General features: G+C 40.6%; 1 protein-coding gene across 2 annotated transcripts; it reads left to right on the top strand.

The window, feature by feature from the left end:
* The first annotated feature begins 3,412 nt into the window (after window positions 1–3,412).
* On the top strand, window positions 3,413–12,911 carry ankrd49 (ankyrin repeat domain 49). Of its 2 annotated transcripts, none has more exons than XM_041933415.1 (3): window positions 3,413–3,539; window positions 4,394–4,618; window positions 10,932–12,911. In XM_041933415.1, exons 2-3 carry the CDS (start codon window positions 4,400–4,402, stop codon window positions 11,406–11,408), a joined length of 696 nt encoding a protein of 231 aa, XP_041789349.1. In that variant the 5' UTR covers window positions 3,413–3,539; window positions 4,394–4,399; the 3' UTR covers window positions 11,409–12,911. The 2 variants fall into 2 exon arrangements, with proteins under 2 accessions (XP_041789349.1, XP_041789348.1); XM_041933414.1 differs by lacking the exon at window positions 3,413–3,539 and adding an exon at window positions 3,551–3,683.
* The last annotated feature ends 556 nt before the right edge of the window (window positions 12,912–13,467 follow it).

The raw sequence follows: 13,467 nt of genomic DNA, 5'->3' as shown, positions 1-13,467 counted from the left end.
CGGACTGGCATAGGTAGCCCATCTGTACAGAATAAAACTGTGTGTTTGTGTGCGTGTGGATGTACATGTGAGCTCAGACAGACTGTCCTTCAGACCCTGTCCGTCACATGTCTGAGTCAATTGAATCATAGTTGCCGGAGGCGAATATAGCCCATGGATTTAGCCATCTTCAGGCAGACACAAATTGCAATCCATCTTATGTAATATTCAAGGGATTCATGTAGCCTGTACTGTATGCAATCTGTCAAGTATTATACAGCCATGGAAATTAACTCAGGGCCCCTTGGTGCCTTCATGTATGGGCAGTAGGAGGAAATAGTTGTTATTTTGTGCCCCGGGGCCCTAAACAGGTTCGAGTGAGCCCTGATAGAGAGCATCCATGTTTGTATGTGAGTACCTTTTGCCAGCCGATAAGTCAGTCTTTGATTAATTTACTCTCAGTGTTGTTGTTGTTGTTTTTAATTAAGTCCACAACATCAAGGGTAAAGTTACTTTACACATTCCTTCAGTGTTCATTGTGTCCCAGAAGGACATCTGACCATGTGGCAGGTGGTCATTAACTCTTCGCCTCCACGAGGAGAAGAATCCCGCTCAGGGGTCAAGGACCTTCTATAGAGCCTCTCTGTGGCTGGGTCCATGTTGGGAAAAACTAATCTCAAAGATTTGCCTTTTAACAGAATATACATGGCATGAAATTGGAAAGTACCTGTTTTTGCAGTAGCAGAGTTCTGGTGGTGGTTGAGTTTCAGTGAGAAAACAATTCATGAAATATAAAAGATGTGGTAATTTAATGCATTTGGGTCAAAACAATGAAAATCGTTGCACAGCTTAGTTCCCGCTGACTACTGTTGTGCTGCCTGTCTGGATAATTTAAAAAGGTGAATTCAATTCTCAGAAATGTGTGTCACCAATTGTATATTAAAAAAAAAAACATCAAACTTAATTTTTATGTTGTACAACCAATTTTCACATTAACTGGTGAAGGAAGAGATGGCAGCTGCTGCTGTGACGGGACAGATGAAGAGAGCGCTGACCGTGGTTCTGCTCCTGCAGTAGAAAATAAAAACCATAGCGATTGATACTTCTCTCTTAAACTCAGCACCGCTGATCTCTTTTTGTACAAAACAAAACACAAAGTGATTGTTGTGACTTTATTTCTGTGTAACATTTGTTTTCTGCCTACTGGGTGCAGAGGAACCTTAATCAAAGTTTCATTCACAACCGGAAAGTGCTAGAATCGTGAAAAAAAGCGAATTATTAGACTGAAAAAGTGTTAGTATTGATAATCTATGTCAAACACTTGGTTGCCTGCTGCTCAGTGTATTCTGTAAAATTTAATGCACTGTAACTAGATATGTCAAGGAAGTGTCTTCTGCTCTGTCCATGAAGCAGATAATACAGTTTATTATTTAGAATTAATTAAGGGATCCATCACTGATGGTCACCGTAAACCATGTGAAGTGAACAAATAATAATTCCTGTGGAAACAAATCAGTGAATGGAATAGTGTGAGATGTATTCACACATCACACAAATATCTGTTACATCAATCCACGCGTCGGTGATGAATGGTGATGAAAGGAAAGCGTGGATAGTGTGAGAACATGGGGACCAGTTATTCACTGCTCACATCAATAATTCAGTACTTGTTCACATTTATGTAATTCCAAATCTGTGGTCATTTACTTTTTGAGGCACATGTATACATACATATACATATACATATACATATACATATACATATACATATATATACATACATACATACATATACATATATACACACATATATATACATATGTGTGTGTGTGTGTGTGTGTGTGTTTGTGTGTGTGTGTGTGTGTGTGTGTGTGTGTGTGTGTGTGTTGACCAGTTTTTGACGATTTAACAAATTCTGAAGAGTCTCTTTTGGGATCTGCAAGTCACCCCAGGTATCACTGATTGATGCCTGGGGTATTGTATGTGAGGGACTCTCTAAGCACCATGAGCACTATGTTATATGATACATTAATGCTGGGTTTGAGCTTTGACCATCCCTCGGGCGGAGGAAAATAATAAGACACTACCTTAGCAGGGATCAGCGGTGTCATTGCAGCTGTACTGTTGCGGAGCTCCATAGATGTTTTTTACAGACATGGTTTTACCAGCAGAAACACCCCCAAACATCAAAGCAGTGTGGCCGCCATGTCTAACTCACGACAGACACAGAGACAGTGGGCTGACTTTATCAGTGACACGAGATGTGGCTCATGCTCCTCTGGTCAGAGATGAGAATCGCTTCAAGGCGTTTCAGAAATTCAAGTTGTCCCTCTCGCCTTGCAGCAAGCTTTCAAAAAAGCTCCTTTTCACTGTCTTCGAAAGGTGTCATCAGTTTTTGTGCATGGGTTTTGGGTGTTTTTTGCTACAGAATCTAATCAGGGTCAAGGGTGCTCAGCAGCTCAACAACACCAGCCAGCGCTAATAATCATACGTGGACAAGTAATGCATCTAAATGGTTACTGCTGCTGCTAAAGTTAAACATCTTGTTTAGCAGTGTTTGGAGGACTCGTCCATCATACAAACAACAATGTCTACACTGGGTTTGCAGAGGCAAACTAAGATGGTTGTATACATGAGCACTTTGTGAATCACAGTTGTTACTGAAGTGTGGTTGTTCTGTTTATTTTAATGTTATTTTCTTGAATGTAATTTGCCAGTGGATAATTGCACCAAACACCCGCAGAAAGTGCTATGAATGACAAAGCATGCAGCAGGCTAGAAATCAGTCACATCAGGGCTTGCAGTCTTTCATGAGTACATATGAAAACACAGGGATTATTAGGACAAAACCACAGCAGAATACAGTGTTCAAGCATCAAATTTTATTTCTGTTATTGTGGAGTAGCTGTAATTTTTCTGATTAAAAGATGGCAGAGTGACCCCATTCAACAGAGTGCACTTACTGATGTAGTCTAATGCTGTCTAATTAGGGCCTGAGCCTGTGTCTTCATTTTCTGTTCCTGATGGATTTACTCTCCATGCAAATCCCATCAGGACCAGTTGAACTGGGGATGGAAGCAGTGTTTTTACTTAGTAGTCATTACTACTATAAGACTAGTGTATCTTACAAGGACACACTACTTTAATTGAAGTGTTCATCTGCAATCTGAACAAAAGATTATGTCTTCTCTTAAAATTAAAGTATAGTATAAATTAGTATTATAATGTATCTATGGATACATTAAGATATACTGGAGGTATAGAGCTTGAAGACATCACTAGAAACTTGAGCTCGCCTGCTGTACCATCCCTTGCAACACTATTTTCTGCCAGGCATCACTTAGGATAATGACCGGTAGATGGCAGAAGCTGGCGGATGCAGCGTCTGTAGTACCGGAAATGAAGCCTAGGAAGAAGACGTCAGCAATAGCGGAGCAGTTATGGGTAATGTCGTCTTTTGACAATGTGCCCTTTTAAAGCTAACTTGAAAAAGAACTATATATCCCATATGCCTTCACTACACTAGATCGTATTTTGTCGTTGACCCGCAAAACTGAAAGGTGAGCGTGAGGTTGTACTAGCTTTTATTTTAGTGTGTGAGAATTGTTGTTTTGACATTAGAAATGTTGCTAAGTCAACAATAGTTTTCAGCAGTTACGTCTAGCAGTTACCGTCAGCGTAGATATCAACTGAAACTTCACCTGGTGTGTGTGTCGTTGACGAAAATTTGAACTAGTGTAGTTAAGTGGCATCAACCTAAATTTTAATTGTATGCAATATCAACGTAAATGGACCGTTGGCTTCAAACGTAACTGCAACACAATTAGCAGCTAGGCTAACGTTACAGCATGTGTTTTTTCGACGGTAATATAAAGTGCCGTAAAGTGCGGCTACATTGAATGAATGCAACGTTCAGCTGAATGTTTGTTGTATGTGGCTGTAGTCTGTTCGTCTTGCAGCACTTTATACGCAGTTGCCAGTTCATTAGAAAGAAAGCTAGCGAGAAAGCCTCTCTGGGAGGCTCTTTTAATACACAATTATGTTACTAACATGTTGTCAGTTTAGCTAATTAATTGTAAGCTGTTCCACCAGGTGTGAAACGACTGAGTGGAAGTAATGAACTTTTGAAGAATAAATTTTAAAAGGCTGCTTGTCTCTATTCAGAATTAAAATAGCAAATAGCAACTGAGTAACAAAGGCATCCTGAGGCAGTTGAGTTTTTCAGGGACAGTGTGTATAGTTAAAATCCATCTGATGAATGCAAGACACTGGATAGAAAATATTAATTAGGACACTGGCGTTGGGGTTTTTGTTTAATTCAAACCAGGGTCAAGGATGAATATTATACCATCTCAGTCAGCATACATGTCTAATTCTTTGTATTTCTATATCTTCTGTTCTCTGACAAAAACAGCAAGTAATGGAGTTTCCTGAAGATTTCAACCAGCTTGAGCTTCTGAATTCACATGGGCACCTGATCCCCCGAGGGGCCAGCAGCCTGTGGACTGGAAGCAAGGATGATGAGGAAGAGGTGGAAGATGAGGAGGGGGACCACAGTGAGGAGTGGTATCTAGAAAAAGAAGAAACTCTCAGAGACACCCCAAAGGAGCTCATTCTGTGGGCAGCGGAAAACAATCGCGTAAGTGATGTTCTGCACTGGTGCCTCCGTTACAGCTCGGAAACTTTACCCGTGTTGCTCCATTGGCGGTAAGCAGGGGTTAATTTGGGCTTGAGGAGCTTCAGATGACTGCTGCAGGATCAAACCATGCAGCTCATTATTTTTAAGTACTCCAAACTTTGTATTCTCTGTCCACATTACCATTGTCTCTCCCACCCTGTCTCTTCAAAATATGAAAAATAACCTAAAGGCAAGCCCAGTGCTGAAATTTATAAAAGATGCACCACAATATTTTCATGTCCACCCAGCTGGAATAAACACAAGGTCAGCTGTCCATCTAACTTGTATAGAGAGATACAATGCTACCCAGAAGCCCTCACACAAGTCCTATTTGGAATATCAAATACCTAAAGGTATCGCATCAAGACTGTTGAGCTGATTAGGAAAATGATGGACTTGATCTGTAGTAGTCTCAGTCAGTTAGTGTTGACAGTCGGCAGATGAAATCATATAATGTGTGATATTTAAAAATTATAATCTTAAATCTACAGATCCAGATGCTGCCAGATATTCTCATAAACTTACTTTTAAAACCTGTTTGATATTTGTGACATGACACAAGTCGCCCATGACGTGATTTGGGGAGAAATTAGAGAGAAATAAATCTGTAATTAAGGAGCTTTACCTGACGTTAGTTTCACTCGCCTTTAATTGCCCTATACAGGTCACTATGCCCATGCCTGTCCATTCAGGGTCTCTCGCGCAAACTGTACTTTTCCCCTGCTCGTTCGGTCTTTTAAGTACAAATTGCACTGCTAATGAACAGTGAAAGCTGCTGGTTTATGTCCATGTTTATGTTTCATACAAGTATAGTATACTGTGGGTGTGAAATTTCATGTTTCATGTTAGAGTTAGAGTGGGGAATGTGAAGTTAAGCCTTCGCCACTGGACAAGGGTTCCTTCTAAAAAAAACCCTAGTTTAGCTCCTGTTGATGAGGATCCAAGAAAAGCGAAGTTGTCTCTTCATTTTTTCACCTGTTGTTTCCTGCTGTGTAATAAGCAGCCTTATAGTTTTAGTTTGTGAACAGACAGGTAATGCTAAGACAGGGGATCAGTTGAAATTATTTGACACATGATATCATAACAGTCCTTTTCAATACCTTACTTTGAGAAATGTGGACATGTTTTCTGTCGAGCCCTCTTTTTATTGGACAGCAGAAGCCAAACTTCCATCCATCCATCAAGTCTTCGGATTAAAATAAGGTACCTCTATCTGATCAAAGAATAAGTAAACACGATTTAGAATCTGACCAGAATTTTGATCCTGACTTTTGGTAGATGATGAAAAATATTGAGGTTTAATACCCTTCCCTAACCAAGACTTAACTTTTCCTCCTACCAGGCGGTGGCATCAGCATAATGTGACACACGATTATATATTTTTTGTCTCTGCTGTCATTATAATAACAGCACTTAGACCACTCTCCTGTTGTTCCGACTACCAGTCATAATCCTTAGCATCATCAGCACCTTTTAGTGGTTTTGTCTTTTCTTTCTTCTCTCACTTCTATTTAGATTTTCTTTTGAAATTGTGTCATTTGTCACTGACTGGGCGTTTGTTGAATGTCTGTCCATTACTGTGACAAATCTGAATGTTTTAAAATGCAGACGTCAGTTTTTAAGCAATGGTTTGCTGATTTGTCACTTCCGCCAGACAATGGAAAAGATGAAAACAGAGAGAGGTTTCAGTCAGGACTGATGCTGTGTAAATTACGGACTTTTTAATAATGTCATGTCAGGCATGACGTTGATCTGCATCTAAATTGTTTGTTGGAAAAAATCGAAGAGCTGAATTCACCAGCAGAGCTAGCTGATTTAATTGAGAGAGAATATTTATTTGGGAGGTCAGAATCAGGCATGCAGTTCGTGAGCAATTACTGATCACTCGAGCAGAGTTAATGATTACAGCGATTAGGCCTTGCCTTTCACTTTTTGGTGCTGTGGCAGTTTTTTGTCAAAGAGCCAAGTGAAATCAACAGGTCACATAGAAATTATTGCAGTTAGTCCTTGGCATGAAGGACCACACACAAATATTTTTATCATCTAGAAGAGCACGTTAAGACACCCACCACATATAATTTACATTATTTACACTTTCATGCCTCGAGAAGTGAAGAAAAAGCTAAACTGCAGTGCTACGCTAGGAGCAGTTCATGGATCATTTTTTGAAAATCTACAACCTGACAATACATGCCATTGTTTTAATATTTCCGTATTTCCGGAAATAAAGAAGGAAAATCCTCATTGCCAGCTGAAACCATTTCCAGCTTCTCAAATATAATGATATGCTGCTTACCCTTGTCTGAACATTATAGTTAAATGGTGAATAAAATACAAATAAAAGAATGGTACATTAATCAACCACAATAATGTCAGTTGCAGCTGAGTACCACGGTGCTTCCCTATAGCAACAGTATGTTCTGTAGCAGAATAGGGGCAACTGATGCACTCTACACTCTCATACATGCAAAAGGTGTACGACATGGATAAAGTTATCTGTCACTGTATTTTTCTTTGGATGCACAGTAACTTCCTCATCTCAACAAGCTTTTTTCTAAACTTTGAGCATGTTAATTGCAAACAATAGATTAACACTGTCATTAACTTGGATGTTGTTTGTGTGTCTTTCCTTTGTCAGGTTATTACATTCAATGAAGAACCATTAGAGCCTAATGATTGTCTGTATGAGGGACTGGCTGCTATGAATGCTGATTAGGAATAAACTGCACACTGTTGCTCCATTAAGTGGGATTTACACAGTGTACTATTCGCTGTATGTTAGAGGATTATATATCAAATGTTGCTGAATAGACAAATCTACTGTTGCTGCGGGAGCTCGTGGCTCTACAACCAGCCTGCCAATTCAAATAATCTGATGAAAGTAATTGTGTTCATTCATTTTGAAAAGGTATGCTATATTTCATTAACTTCACAAACCATGACAACAGCAAGCATGTCCCAACGTTTCTGTGTTGTTCGTCAGTATTTTTAAAAAGTACAACTAAAACCATCAAATCACCACCTTCACACAGCAGATTGTAGGAGAAGAAGGTGGTAGTTAATTTAAACACAAGATACTTGTGCTCAAAAAGAGGATTCATTCTCAGTGAAGAACCTTGGAGCTCTAATCTGCCTCTATACCTGCCAAAGAGCAGTGATTCCTAACACGTCTCTGGGGGTCATCAGGTGGAAACCTCCCTTCAACAGTGTTTCGCCTACTTAGTCCCACTACACCTCCAGGAGGTTAGGCAGTGAACTCCGGCGTCCCAGAGTCACCCCCCCTAGTGCCAGTTCACACTGCTCCTACACAATCCAAACAGCACCGCCACGTTCAACTGACCCAGAGATGCTCCAGGTAGTGGCCAGTACCGATGCTACCATTTAACTATTGCTAATGCTAATGCTAACCGCTAGGAAGAACAGAAGAAGACAATACAGTTCCGATACTACCATTTAGCTAATGTTACGTGCTAACCGCTACCTGCTAAGAGGAACAGAAGAAGACAATAAAGCTAGATTCACCTATACTGTTAATGTTAATTGCTAGCTACCAATACTAACTGCTAAGATACTATCATACTCTCACCGCTTTAGCTATTGTTAGCTGCTACAATGCTACCACAGGCCTAGATGCCACATGTAACTGCCGATTGCCACACTACCATCATCTACCCCTGCCTCTCACCAACTGCACCAAGAAAAAGCGGGGTGGGAATACAAACCCTGGTTCGGGTAGGGGATAGAAAATAAAGAGGTAGAGTCAAAAGATGAAAGTAGGGATTGGATACAGACCCTTGTTCGGGTAGGGGGTGGAAAATTTAGAGGGTGCTGAAGGTGGAGGCCTAAACCACCGACTAGATTTAACAGCCTCTTCTAACATTTCCTTCAAGAAGCAGCAAACCCTACCATTTCCTTCAAAAAGCAAACAAAGCAGGAAAGCAAACCCTAACATTTCCTTCAAGAAGCAAACAAAACAGGAAAACAACCAAAAAGATCAAAAAACAAGCCAACTCTGTATCTTACCACGCACACTCACCTGAACAGGCCGCATGGTCCCAAAGAGAGACTCTAGCTGGCCACACCCCCACCTTATCTAAACTTCCTCTTCCTGGTTCTCTTCCTATTGGCAGAGCGAGAAGATGGGGCGGGGAAAGCAGAGCAGAGGAGAGGTGTCTTGTTCAGACTTTAACCTCTTCTCCTGCCGGGTTAGGCATGCATGTCCTCTGCCCCCCCCCCCTCCCTCACTGTCCCTATTTCACCCCCCAACTACTATTATTTCTCCTGATCCATATCCACTGACTAGACCTAGCAGCCTCATCTGACATCTCCCTCACTGTCTTTCTTAACTTTTGCCCATGCACTCCCAGCTCCCTCAACAGTGAAACAGCTGACCCTGCAACAAAACCTCTACACCCCACTTCAACCGGGCAGACCCTGGTCTTCCATCCCCTCTGCTCAGATTCTGTCTTTAAATCTGCATACTTAGTCTTCTTCCTTTCATAAGCTGCCTCCACTGAATTTTCCCAAGGGACTGTTAACTCAATAAAAAACACAGTCTTTTTACTCATGGACCATAAGACAATGTCCGGCCTCAGATTACTATAAACTATTTCCTGGGGCACAACTAGCTTTCCTCCCAAGTCGACCTGCATTTGCCAATCATCAGCCCCTACCAGGCAGCCACCTACCTGCTTTCTCCCTGACTTAGGAGCTCTATTTTTCTCCCCCTCTCGAACAAACTGCACATCTAACCTCTCCTTTCTAGAACTTAAAAAAAAATAATTATCCTGAAGTCACTATATTTGTGATTTGCCTGACTTATTTTAAGAATTGATTTCGTGAGTAATTAATGACCACACTGAAGTGGTTAAGTGTCGCATGAACGATTTAACTAGACATCCACTTTTGTGTTCTTTCAGCTGTTGTTCAGATTTCTTTTTGTAGGTTGTTTCTTCTTTTGTTGAATAATAACTCACAATGTTTCTTACAGTCTAATGTGTTTGATTTTTTCTTTTCTTTTTTTTTTTTTACATTAAGAAAGCTGCAACAGAAGCTGCTTTTATGCATAGCAGAAGTCCTGTATGACATTTATAGTCTTTTCACAATAGGGGACAATTTAGTAAACACCTAATAAACTTAAGGCAATATTTAGTTTTCAGCAATTACTGAAATTAGGCTGAAGAATGGAAAAGCCTTTGCATACTATGAGGCAATAAATGATGCAGAATAAACAGTTGGCAAGCAGTGAACACTTTTAAAGCACCCTGTTGCCATGTAACAGTTTTCCTCAAGACATTAATGGGGGGGGGGTATCTGAAATTATTTCGTTATTTATGTCGTTGCTACATTGTGACAATTTTACTCTGTGATTTGAGTACATGAGTTGTCTGTAAACAGTCTGTAATGTCTGTTTAGTTCTGCGCTATATTTATTTCAGTGTGTGCTCGAGCAGTGACTTTGCATTTAGATTGATTTAAGACCCACTGCAGCGTCTTCTGAATACATGGTGTTTTTCTTCTCTTTTGCACAGTTCAGATAGGATAAGTTGAACTCAAGGAGGTCATGTAATTACAGCTTTTACATATTGTGCCTGTAATTCTGATGAGGCGTTATGATGGGTTAGAGCGTCTTCTCAACAGATGAGCGCTTTACTTGCTGTGTCCCATCAGTATACGAGCCCTATTCCAAAACAGTTGGGACGCTGTGTAAAACATAAAAATAGAATGCAGTCACTTGTAAATTAACTGTGTTTACCAACACCGGTTTTACGAAGCGTTCCCAAGCCCATGTAGTAGCATCCTTTATACAAAGTTCACAAAGTGTTGAACCTTGCTCCATCTTTGCTTGTGAACGACTGAGTCTTTCCAGGATGTCCCTTTCATACCTAGTCATGATACTATCACCTGTTACCAATCAACCTGTTTACCTGTGGAATGATCCAAACAGGTGTTTTTGGAGCGTTCCACAACTTTCCCAGTCTTTTGTTGCTCCTGTCCCAACTTGTTTGAAATGTGTTGCTGCAATGCTTTTTTTTTGTTGTTGTTTTTTTAAACTTTCAACAAAGGTGTGATCAGTGAAGTGTCTTCACTGCAGGCTTCATACAGATGAAGATGATTATGCTTTAAAGTACTGATTTATGAATGACTGGATGATTCCCTGAATAGATGGTAATTCTATGATTAATTCTGTTTCAGTATACAGAGAGGTAATAATTTACAAAGACTGGAACAGGATTAGTTTCCTGAACTTCAGCATCTCTGTGCTTTTCTTTCAGATTTCAACAGTCCACAGGTTGTTAAGTGTTGATCCCTTGCTGGTGCACTGCTGCGATGAGGACGGTTACACTCCGCTGCATCGCGCAGCATACAGCGGCCACATTGATGTGGTCTCTGCTTTACTCGCCACCGGGTCAAAGGTTAACCCCCGCACCATTGACGGCTGGACGCCCCTTCACAGCGCCTGCCGCTGGAGCCGCGTCACAGTGGCGAGTCTCCTCCTGCAACACGGAGCCGAACTGAACGCCCAGACCAACGGTGGCCTCACGCCACTACACCTGGCTGCTTCCCACGCCAGCTCCCTAAAAACAGACTCCGCTCACACGTTAGAGCTCCTCCTCTCTCAGCGTCACCTGAAGCCGGGGCTCCGCAGCAGCAGCGGGGAGACGGCCAGCGAGGTGGCCTGGCGTAGTGGGCCACATCACTTCCTGTTTGAGATGGCAGAAGACTGTGTCAACGTGGTGCCCATTTCATGAATGAAAGCACAGGTGCACACAAATTCTCACGTTCACGCTTTTACCCTCTTCTTGCCCCTGCAAGTGCAATGGACAGCAGGTCCATCAAACTATTTTGCAGATGCTGTACACTGAGACATAAACATCATTCATTACTTGACCTTGGTATTTATACATAAAAAAACTGGTCATAATATGAGAAGAATGTCAGTATGCTTTGACACATGATTACTGTCACGTCCTTCGGGGGCATCGACACAGACAGGCTTTCTTTGCCTTGGATGGCTCAACAAAATGTAAAACCCCAGTCAGAGATAATGAGTATGGCTATGGTGGTTATCAACCAAAGCTCTCCTGGTCAGGCTCTGTGCACAGTCCAATTAAAGACAGTGTTTGGTGCATCATTTAAGTAAACTTGCGTACAACATGGACAGATGGCGTGCTGGCTTCTTCAATCAAAATGAATAGGACGTTATGATGGAGAGCTTCGAAGACTGAAGAATTATTGAAGCAAGAGACACTGTTCCTGCAAAAAAGGCAAGAGCGGAATGATGGCAGAAAACTGCTAATCGTCTAAATTAAGTTTATGTGCAGTATGTATTTTACCACTCAATGCATTCTCAGTGCGTCCCGTGCAAATGCACATTCTAGAGCTCCTGAGCTTTTCACTTGATAAAGCATATTTAAACGTACTCAAGAATGGCATTAAGGTCTGACTCTTCCATAAAGAAGGCTATGTGGAAATCACTGTAGTTTTTAGCCATGTTCAAGTGAAATCAATTTTATTGATTGAATATTATCTGTGATAAATATCTAGAGAATAATCAATTTTCTAATCGGTGTCCTAATTAGCTGAAATACCACCAGTAAAAATTAGACTTGGCAGCAAATTAGGATCAAACCTGTGCTTCTATGTCTTTATCATGCTTTCAGTGTTTGGATGATCTGCTGTGTAAAATGTAAAGTGTGAACATTGCCTGAAGCAAACGGAGGAAAGTAATGATTTTTCTGCATCATCAACTAAATGCATGCACGTTCCCCTGGCAAAAACCCCACACCCCCATGCTGAGGATTTATATCACTCATATCTCTTCATTTTCCTGAATATCATCAGGAAAAAGTGAAAGAGTGGTGCTTTTCATTGCCAATTTAAATCCAAAAGTGAACAAAAACTCCTTTGCAACAGGTGAGGTGTGCAGCATAAGTAACCATGGTGATTAAGCAGGGCAAAAAGAAAGCCACCCACATGAATTGAAAGCTGTGGCTTTAAGGTCAACATGCCTCGACTGCATCCCTCTTGTCTCCTCGACTGCCTCTATAGCTGTGTTGATGTCCGTGGTCTCAAGGCAATGCATGTTTTCTATTAAAGCGTCATTAAAAACTGAATGGTGTATATTTTAAAATTTATATATACAACAAGAACTTCTTGGTGCCGTTTGACACTGATGCAATGCCACACGGCAACGATTTCAAACCGCCTTTTCTGCATTTCAGTGTATCTTATGCTGCTCATGTATGCAGTTTAAGACACTCTCTACATGCAGACCTCTAAGTGTAAGATACGAATTTACAGAATCTGTAAAAAAAAAAAAAAAAAAAAAGGAGATTTGATGTTAATGAAGTAGAATTTTCTAGTCCTGTCACATCCGCTGCCAATTTCAAACATGGCTGCAGTTTGTCTTAATTGCAGTGGTGTACTAGAGGTTTTTAATAGCTTGTATTACTGTGGATGTATTTGTCTACACGCTCATTTAAAAAAAAAAAAAACAGAATTATTTTAAAACATATTGAGACAAAACTTTGTGTTCATAAAGTTTTTAAATACACTATTTCTGATCCTGTAAAAAAAATCGAATGTCCAATGTGACACTTATGACGCGTCTTCTTCTGTTCATCCAGAAGTCCAAAAGATATTTCTTACAACACAACCTTGTTTGCTTGAAAACAATTAAAACTTAATTGCTTATCAAAATATTGCTGATAGTTTCAGCGTGGTTAAAAGCCCAGATCTAAGAAAGTGTGCAAGCAGCATCTTCGTCGGGTCAAAAGTGACAGTTCACCTTTTTGATTTGATGAAGAT

This window comes from Chelmon rostratus, chromosome 3 (assembly GCF_017976325.1).
Source record: "Chelmon rostratus isolate fCheRos1 chromosome 3, fCheRos1.pri, whole genome shotgun sequence".
In the NCBI taxonomy this organism is placed as follows: Eukaryota; Metazoa; Chordata; class Actinopteri; order Chaetodontiformes; family Chaetodontidae; genus Chelmon; species Chelmon rostratus.
This window is presented reverse-complemented; position numbering and strand designations above follow the sequence as displayed.